General features: G+C 34.9%; 1 protein-coding gene across 1 annotated transcript; it reads right to left on the bottom strand.

Moving 5' to 3' along the window:
• Positions 1 to 8,313: 8,313 nt before the first annotated feature.
• LOC117241113 (adrenodoxin-like protein 2, mitochondrial) lies at positions 8,314 to 9,987 on the bottom strand. The gene is made up of 5 exons (XM_033507094.1): positions 9,979 to 9,987; positions 9,839 to 9,885; positions 9,311 to 9,423; positions 9,014 to 9,146; positions 8,314 to 8,646 (listed from the first exon to the last, which is right to left on the bottom strand). The coding sequence occupies exons 1-5, from the start codon at positions 9,985 to 9,987 to the stop codon at positions 8,556 to 8,558; spliced, it is 393 nt and encodes a 130-aa protein (XP_033362985.1). The 3' UTR covers positions 8,314 to 8,555.
• Positions 9,988 to 10,391: the final 404 nt, after the last annotated feature.

Raw genomic sequence — 10,391 nt, 5'->3', positions numbered from 1 at the left:
AGATAGTATGGAGTACATACTTTATCAATCGTGTACGGTCCTAACCATTCCACATCAAGTTTATGCCTTTTATGATCGTTATGTATTAAAACAGAGTCTCCTTCTTTGAAAACTGATTGAGGTTTTATAATTTTACGTTTTTGATCGCGCTGATATCGCTGTTTACTTTTGATCAATGTTTCGCGAGCGTGTCGGAGTCTAGAGTCCCATTCCTTTTTGCGGAACGTGACTTCGTCTGCGTATGTGCGTTGGGGATTCTTGGATATTGTGGAGGGAAGATTGGCTTGGTGTCCGAATGTGAGTTCGAATGGCGTGTAACCAGTAGAGTCGTGTATCATTGTGTTATATGCAAGGCATACAAAGTTAAGTTGATCGTCCCATTCTTCATCCGAATTTCGCTGTATCGATTTTAACATGTCTGTTATTACTGCGTGTGTCCGTTCTAACGATCCGTTACTTTGTGGGTGGAAGGATGTCGTTTTGATATGTTTGATTTTGAACGCGTCTTCGTACTGTTGCATTAAACTAGATATAAAATTCTGTCCGCGGTCAGTTAATATCTTTTTTGGAGCGGAAAAGATGTAAATGTAATGATTCAAGAGTGCGTTCCAAATTGTTTCCGTTTGCTGAGTTTTTAGTGGTACGAGTATTAAGTATTTTGTCAATTCGTCATGTATGGATAGAATGTACTGATTGCCTTTTTTCGTCTTTTTCAGTGGGCCTAATAAGTCCATAGCAATTTTATCGTTTGGTTCGAGGGGTGTGTCGTGATACAAGGTTCTTCGCGCGGTCTGATACGTGTAGTTTTAGATGTTTGGCAGGTGTCGCATGATTCTATATGTTGTTGTATACGTTTCATCAAATCTGGTACTCTGTGCCGTTCACGAATGCGGTCGTATGTCTTTTGTATACCGGGGTGTCCTACTAAATCGTGATTTTCTTTCAATAATTCGTCTATTTCTTCGTCGCTATATGTTTGAATTGGTTCCCATGCAAAATTTAATTCTTTTACGGTGTCGTTCAGGAATAGTAAAATTTGTTTGATCGCGTTCTTTTCGGTCTCTGTGAAACTGTCGTCGCCTATACCTATCTTTTCGTTTATATGAATAATTTCGTTTAATTTAGTTAACCATTCGATTCTGTCGTAATTTCCTAGCTCTGCTTTGGATAATTGATAGAAAGATTTACGGTTCGGAGTCATTTTGAGAATTTTGGGTAACGCGTCGGTAGATTTTTCCCAATCGTGATATTTTTTATCGAGTTCTATGTTCAAATTTTCGCGTCGTCTGGTCAGAACATGTATTCTAGATAGTGCGTCGGCTGCAGTATTATCTTTTCCTTTCGTGTATTCTATGTCGTATTCGTATTCTTCTAGTTTTAATCGCCATCTCATCAAGCGTGATGAGGGGTCTTTGCAATTCTGTAACCATTTTAGTGCTTGGTGATCGGTTCGGATGAGGAATTTCCGTCCTAACAGATATTGTCGGAGGCGTTTCACGGCCCATACTATTGCTAAAAGTTCGTTTTCTGTAGTGGAATAGTTTCGTTCCGGTGGGTTTACAGTTCGCGAGATATAACAACATGGATGTCCGTCCTGTGATAAGATTGCACCTATACCTTCGTTACTGGCGTCAGTCGTTAATGTGAATGGTCTCGCAAAGTCTGGGAATTTTAGTACGGGTGATGAACAGAGTTTGTTTTTTAATGTCTGGAATGCTTCCTGGGTTTTATCTGTCCAATGAAATGGTGTCTCCTTTTTTGTAAGTTCGGTCAATGGTTTCGCGATCTTAGAAAAGTTTCTGATGAACTTACGGTAATAACCTGCTAGTCCTAAGAACGATTTGATGTCTGTGGGATTACGTGGCTGTTTGAAATTGCTAACGGCTTCTAATTTTTGGGATTTGGCTTTACACCTTCGGCGGTTACTATATGTCCAAGATATTCTAATTCTGGTTTGAGAAATTCGCATTTGTCCGGCTGTATTTTGAGTCCGAGTTCGCGTAGGCGTTGCAATACTATCGCGAGGTTGCTATTGTGCTCTTCAATCGACTGTCCGAATATTATAATGTCGTCTAAATATACGAAACAATGTTTATTTATGAGTCCTCTTAGCGCGGTATCCATCATGCGTTGAAATGTTGCAGGTGCATTCTTTAAACCGAATGGCATCCTATTGTAATGATAGTGTCCTTGTGGTGTGGAGAATGCTGTGTACTTTTTAGAGTCTATGTCCATTGGGATTTGGTAGAATCCGGAGGATAAATCGAGGGCCGAGAAGAATTTTGCGTTGCCTAGTTGGGATAGTATGTCGTCTATGTCAGGTAATGGATATGCGTCCTGGTCAGTTAGTTCGTTTATTTTTCTGAAGTCTATTACAATTCGCCATTTCTGTTTCCCTGAGGCGTCTGCCTTTTTGGTACTACCCAGACTGGTGAATTGTAAGGAGAATCAGATGGTTCTATAATGTTCTTTTGTAGCATTTCGTCCATTTGTCGTTTGATTTCTTCTTTATGGCATTCAGGCGGTCGGTAAGATTTTGTGTTAATGATTTTATTTTCTTTTAACGTTATTATGTGTTTAGCAAGATTAGTGCATGGTAATAAGTCGGTCTCTAGATTGAATACGTCGAGGTAGAACAGCAATATCTTTTCGATTGGTTCACGGAGGGTTTTCTCTATATGCGAAAGTCTAACTAAATCTTTAAACGTGGAGACTTGATCATACGTATTTGAATTTTCGATAAAATTAGTCATTTTGGCTGGGCACTCACCACCATTGATAAAGCATATCGTTGTCGGTTTTCCTTCCAGGTAGACTGTTTTTGACACTGCTTGTTTTGGAGGTACGTCGTTTTCCTGTTGCAATAAAAGTATATTATTGTCAAGTTTTAATTGTTGATTCGAGAGTTCAAATTTGAATTTAGATAGAGCTGGCAAACCGAGTATGCCGTCTTCTATAATTGGAAAGTTGTCTTCTACCACAAAAAATTCTAGAGTTTTGCCAAATAGTTTTATCAAAGCGTGTTCGTTGGTTTTAAATTTAGAGTGTCCCATCGAGAATTTCCGTTCTTTTGTTATTCTTGGTCGTAATACGCATCTTCGCTTGAGTATATTAATTCCTGCTCCGCTGTCAATGAGGAATTTATGTCGCTGTCCGTCGGATCGTAAAAGTACTGTGGGTAGTCTTCCTGTTGTGGCGTTAATTCGTAGGTCTGGTCTATTGGTTCCTCTATTTCTTCCTTGTGTGTCTCGAGATTGTGGACTGCTGGTGGTCTCGGAAATTGGCTGGGTGTTCGAAAATTTTTACATTGACTGGAGACATGTCCGATTTGGTTGCATTTGAAGCATTTTAATTGTGTCCTTTGGGCAAGTGGTATTTGTTCGGTTTGTCGGAAGCTTCTTGGCATTGGATTGGGTGTTGGAGTTGGTTTTTTAGTGATCGGATTAGGATTATTGGTTGTTAGTCGTTGCTGCTCAGGAAGTCGTAATCGTTCTATTGGTTTTGGTCGTCGATTTCGATCTTCCCTGAAGAATCGCTCGATGTCGGTGGCTTTCTTTTCGGCTTCAAGGATATTGTATGGTGGATTGGCGAGTAGTAATTGTCCTATTTCGCCTTTCAGGCCTCGGATAAAATCGATCACGGAGTCTTTTAAAATCCTGTCGTTCATAGCTCGTCTAGTAATTTCGTCACGGTATTCGTTCGTTATACTGTATTGTAACTTATTGAGCGCTCTGCGGAACCTGATGATATAATTTTGCACACTTTCGTCGTGACGCTGTCTCGTTTCGCGTAGCTGGTCTTGATGTTCTCTAACAGAGTCTTGGGTGGCTACGTTTCGTCTTAGGGCATCGTACAGGTGTCCGTATTCGTATATCGGTATATTGCAGATGGCCATTGCGGCTTTACCCGCGATTTTCCCGATTTTGATCATTTTTAATAGTAGCGTGGGTTCGCTACACATGGCTCGTAATTCGCGTACTTCGCGTATGAATTCTTCTACTCCGATATTGTCTTCGCCGTTTAATTGCGGAATACATACTATCGCGTCTTTGGCCCGTAAGCTCGGAGAGGCGAATTGCGGTGGACGGTCTTCGTAAGAGGGATGGTTGCCTTCTTCTGTTCGAATTGGAACGCATGGTGGGGAAGTTCTATCTCTCGCGGCAACAGATTCGTCCATAGTAATAAGGGAGCCTAGTTCTGTAGTAGCGTCGCGTCCTATTTTTATTTTAGAGATATTTTTGCCTAATAGTTCTATTTCCGCTGCACGCTTCTTATTTTCACTGTCGGCCGTCCGTTGTGTCTCTTCTACACGTTACGCAAGAATTTCAATTTGTTTTTGTATCACGTCGAGTATGGCACGAATCGAATTGTCCGTACCTCCGTTTGTAGAAACGGTTTCAATAGTTTCGACTTTGTCTTTTCGTGATGTGGGCATGATTCTAATTGAGCTTATTGAGTCTGAACTACTGTTGCTATTTGGACTCGAAGCGCTTGAGAAACTGGGTTTTCTCACACGGTATCGTGAAAATGAATCCAGATTTTTCAGCTTACCGTAGTAGCTATGACCGTTGAGGAGTCTCAGGGATGTTTCCTCTCTGGCTGGTTCTAGATTCCGAATATTATTCGTAGGCTTGCTCTGCGCTGACCGTAGTCCTCTCGTCTAGTTTCACCGTAGTGGAACGTTGAATGTGCTGCAGGGCTTCGTAGTAGCAAAGATTCGCACTGGGTCCGTTGATCCTTCGATCTTCAATGATGCGCGTACGCCGAAATCGTAATTTCGTTTGCACTGAAGTGAATAGATCCTGGCACGGATCGCCAAAAATGTCGTGTAAAATTAAGGTAAAAATAAGGAACTTGTTAATTTCCGAAAAGGAGATTAAGTTCTTTTTATTTTTTTACTCAATTTATACAATTTTTTCGGTTCGCGATGATACACTTTCGATGCTTGGATTAGTTAAGAATTTCTTTATTAGACTGACTGGATGATTTTGAAGGGAGCATTTATATTCTTCCATTCGTTGGAGTGGGAGAAGGTTTTGTTTATACTTAGTGTAAAATTCGGAGAACGGCTGGAGTGATCGAATGCCACTCAGGCGGCTGAGAACGGGTGCTGACCGGACGGTCACACGCGATAAGGCGTTCGGAATTTCGGTTTGTTATATACAGTTGCTCGAATTTCGTCTGTGACACACGCAACGCACGGCCGAGCTGCACAGTACCAACACTATCATCACCATCATCATCATCGACACGTGTCAATGTCTCCACCGCCCTTGTTGCTCTCATCGCCAGCTCCGATCGCGGCGACGCACAATCATCTGAACGTGAGCGGACACAGAAACGTGGTTACGCCACCGGATACACCAGCAGATAGATCGCCACCGAGTCCTGGAAATAAGCTAAATAGATCGCAGCATTTGCCACGGGAAGCAACCGGCAGCGTCAGTTCTGGTCTTCCGGCTGCCACATTGGATCTAAGTAGCGCAGCAACCACCAATAGTCCGCATGAATTGTCCACGTTAGTTTAGAAATTTGGTCCGAACATTATATCTTCACATAGGATTGGAGATTAATAGTTGATAGTTAATTTACACATCGATCTTTTATTTGTAAATTGGGTCGTGGTTTAGAGTTGGTTTGTAAAAATTCGGTCCTAATTGTTAAATGATGAATATTGATTAAGAATAATAGGCATTGATGTACCAATCTTTTTTTAACTTATATACTTGAGCACACGCATTGGAGATTTCACTTTTATTCAGTGAAACAGCAACTTCATTACTCGCTTATTCAATACGGCAATTGCATATATTTCATGGACATTTTAACAATGTTTTGAATAATTTCTAACGGTACAATTGTGATGAAGTGAAAAAAATCGTGATAAGAAACAGAGAGAAAAGTTGCTCGTTAATGAATATTGACCAGAAATAAAGTAATTTCTAAAGAATATCCCGAAGACGTCGTAGATATTACGAAAGGAATGATTAATTTATACCCGCGTGTATCTTGCCATTACCATACTATTATTATTATTAATATTGTTAGTAGTACTCGATTACATTATTATTAATATTAATATTATTGCCTTATTATTATTAATGTTATGGAACCTCTAGTCCTAGGTTACTTTCGCTGCCACGAAAGGATAAGATTTTCGAATTTTTGACTATTACGTGTAATTCAAGTTTTCCTGTTGCGCATGCGCAGTAGAAAGAAAGTTAGCGGAACTCAAATCTCGAACTATAGAGAGTTGAAAAGTAGTAAAAGTAAAAAAGCACGAATAACATTTGTATTTGTGCTGGATTAAGTTTGATAATTGAAAATTGAGTTTGATGATAACATTTTTTTCGTATTCGCTTTGGTAAATATTAGTTTTATTTAAAATTGAACAAAGCATTTTATGTTTTTCAAATACGGTACATAATCGTAATATCGAATTTTGTAAACTGATAGTAAGAAACTCTATAATTCGAGACTGGAACTTTGATCAAGTTCACATTGAACGTAAACTGACTTAATTTTGTTATTTAAGCGTGTATACTATACGTGTTTGTTCCTTCTTCTCTTGTGCGCAGGCTATAGCTTAATTACTTCCAATAAACGCAGTTATATCGAATCAATGACCGATACAAATTTAGATATTAGGATTATTTAAACAGGAGATTAAGAACTAAAAAGTATTGTTTTTATACTGCATATGTACATATGCAATATGAACGACAGTTTGTGTAATAATATGTACCCCTCTTCTTAGTTTACTTTTGTATATTTTGCGACATTTGATATTAATTTTATGAGGAACGTACTTACACTTTATCTTTGTAATTAAATGTGAAATGAAAGAAAAGAAATGACATGAGAAAAGGAAATTCGATGTATGAGTATATACGAATTGACGGAATTAAAATTTAACGCTATATTTAAATAGAAGACGTGAAATATCTTGTCATCTTAAAATAACTTGATCATTCCTATTCTTTTACATAAAAACACTTTTCGACTGTAACTTAAGAAACATGTCTGCTAACGTGAAACGTGCCAGAAAAAATTAACAACTTCCATTAAATTGGCAAATTTCTCATTAATATCGTAAAACTCGCGTTTACAAAGATCAGATCAGTGTACATAATATACAAAACAAATGCAGAATATATAAATATAGCACATACGTTCTGAATTATATTCGAATTGGGCAGGGTAACCAAGTGAAAATATGTAAATTTCACGATGTGTAATGTACACTTTATCGAACTTGTAAGTAGTGTAGAAATAGAATATTTTACACGTAACAAAATATACAAACGACAATACACAAGTTAAATTATTTGTTAGATCCATGTATAACAAGCATAGTACAAAAGTGTTTTAGCTTTATGTACTGGTAATTATGAGAAATACCAACTTAATAGATGTATTTGGTATGTACCTAGTTAAGAAAACAATAAATTATTCTGAACAGATAAAGCATTTAGTAGCTTGTGAAGTATGAATTTTCGAAAACGTAAGTATTTTATATCTAAGTAGTTAAGAAACGCGAGCAAGGGAAATCAAACAAAGGAACAAAGTTTTTTTGTTTAAAAATATTTAATTTGTTGTTCTATTATCCGAGGTTAGAAGCGATAATGTACAAAATCTGAATAAATAAGATTCTTCAATATTATTGAATTTTAATTCTAGGGTAAAGTAATATATCCGCATATTTTATTTATATACAATATGTATAAATAATGATGTGATTTGACTAATTTTGTTGAAAGAATATTTGTACTTTTTACGTAAAACTTCAGTCTTTTACAAACTTTCTTGTAATTAATAAACCAGTAAACACAATATTAATAAAATCTATTAAAATTATAAACAAACTCATAAGTTTTAATTTTAGTCCTTAAAGGTTGAAATATTTTGCTCCAATGTCGAGACATTTGTTTTAATCCAAAACATTACTATACTGAATCGATAATGTTGCATGTGCCACGAAAATGATGATAGTGTCGGATAACTTGTTGTGAAACGGAAAAGCATTGCATGTACATTTCTGTTGTTTTGTTGACCATGAGTTTGATGATCTTTTAAACTTGCCCATAGCTAAGAAATCAAACAGTATATCTAAACGAAATTAATTTCAAATTATTTTTTAGGTTCTAAGCTTTTATCTAATCTTTCAGAAGTTGCAAAATTTATTCCACAAGAGTCTTTTTTATCATAACCAAGTACACATCTTAAAACCATTTAAGTCTTCCTTAGTAATTTCTTCTTATCTTTAATAGTAACGAAAATAATTTAGATGAACGTTTTAAAATTGACACCCTGTATATTAAAAATAAAAGATATATTTTCTTCATAATTGGATAGGCTTTTTACAATGGCAATGTACAAATATCAAAATTGCAATTATACTATAACATATGTATATATATAAGCTTCACATTTAAACACAAGATTCTTTATTATATTTTTTTAATACCAATATTTTAATAATTATAACAAGGGTTTTTTAACAAGAGATGTATAACATTGTATACAAATTTTCAAAAACCTATAGATAATTTCAGTTATGCTCTTGCATCATTAATTGTTGATGGAACTCTTACCTCAATTCCATCTAGTTCCTTAGACATTACTATTTGACAGCCTAGCCGTGACCTGAAATTAAATATTATATAACTGAATATGTCAATAAATATATTTATTGCTATACAAATTAATACTAATACACAATAAGATTTCTATTTATCCATTTGAAAATCAACATTGTAAATATGCTAATTCAAACATAGATTTGTAATGATTATAGGGTCGTAAATAAAAAACTATGAAAATTTATTATAATTTCAGTTTCGTAGTATTCAGAGATAGCGATTTGAAATTCTACATTGAGATGCAGATTTCGAAGTACCCAATACTAACCTGTTTTTACATAAATTTAAATAGAAAAATTCACTTTATAAAATATTAAAAGGTAATAGAATTAATAATGTGAATGATTTGATACTGATTATTATGAACTAACGTATCTGTTAATTCATATGCTAAATCCAACATGTCTAATTCTTCATCTGTTGGTTTGTCAGGAAGTGCATCATAAACTTCTTTCGAAAATATTAAATGGCACGTACTACAAGTTAATGTTCCTTCACAAGCACCTATATCAATTATATTTTAATATTACAACATACTTATATAATAAAGTATCAAAAGTTAAAAATAATAAGAATATTAAACTTGATAAAAATTAAAATTTTCAAATATTTTCTACCTCAAAATTATTTATTTTAAATTAAGTAAATTATGCTTCTTTAAAACATACCATATCCATCTAAATCAATTTCATTATTTACTACTATGTCTAATATAGTATCTCCAACTTTCCCTTTTGCTTTGATTCTCTCTCCACTTGCTTTAACAAACGTTATATTTACTCTGAAAATAATATTTATGAAAGATAAAAATTATCTCAATATAATTATTTTCTTTATTTTTTGTGTTTCTTCAATTAATCTTCTCTTAATTATACCTTAATTATATGTATCACTTATGATAATAGAAATAATTTAAAAATAAGATATACTTGTCTTAATAATACATAAATAAAATTCGTATATCATATATTTATAACAGTGTTATATTTTTAGTTGTTCACTGTCAATGTTGTTCTTATTAATACTATTCTATTAATACTATGTTATTTTTCTAGATGTTATACTCCTACAAAGAGAAAAATTTCTTAGACATTATTATTAGCATTATTATTTTGACACCAATTTTATATTGGAAGGTAAGTACTGAAATTCTATTAAAAAAAGAAGGAAAGCACAAGAAAATTTGTATCACTTACTCTTGTTTTTCTGAAAGTGGTTGCGTGGTCGATATTCCTCTTGTTGCCTGCAAAGAGGGCAACGTTGTGTTGCTTGTATATTTTGAATAATTTGATGCAATACCGAGAATTGATCTCGAAAATTTTTGTAATTGATTTACTAACGCCATTCCACTGTCATAAATATCATGAGTATGGGACACCCTGACCGAACACCAGATAAGTATTGCGGAAAATATCAATTGGAGATCAATTGTACTTTGTACAAAAACTTCCACGGCATTCTTCGGCTGCTATACTGGGACGTTCCCTTACTGTGATAGGTTATAAAACGATTCCTAACACAAGTGACGTATCTCTACCGGACACGTGCTCTTCGGGCCACACGTTTTATGATACAAGACCAGCAAAATGATCAATGTGTAATTTTACATATCTTACATTTTTTCCAAATGAAATATTGTTTTTATTAAACGTTTAAAACCTCAGGCAACATTTATTTCATCTGATTTCAGTTTTACAAATATATATCTATAATACATATCTGTATAAATTACGGTCTGTTTATATCAAA

This window comes from Bombus vosnesenskii, unplaced genomic scaffold (assembly GCF_011952255.1).
Source record: "Bombus vosnesenskii isolate JDL3184/JDL3185 unplaced genomic scaffold, Bvos_JDL3184-5_v1.1 scf7180000015289, whole genome shotgun sequence".
Classification (NCBI taxonomy): Eukaryota; Metazoa; Arthropoda; class Insecta; order Hymenoptera; family Apidae; genus Bombus; species Bombus vosnesenskii.
The sequence above is the reverse complement of the archived record's forward strand: the minus strand, read 5'-3'. Positions and strand labels throughout refer to the sequence as shown.

Excerpts from the sequence above, each read along its gene's own strand:
- LOC117241113 (XM_033507094.1), bottom strand. Across the intron at positions 9,424-9,838 it reads CCACTTTCAGAAAAACAAGA|AGTAAATATAACGTTTGTTA; the intron begins GTAAGTGATACA and ends TATTATTTTCAG. Across the intron at positions 8,647-9,013 it reads GCATATGAATTAACAGATAC|GTCACGGCTAGGCTGTCAAA; the intron begins GTTAGTTCATAA and ends ATTTAATTTCAG.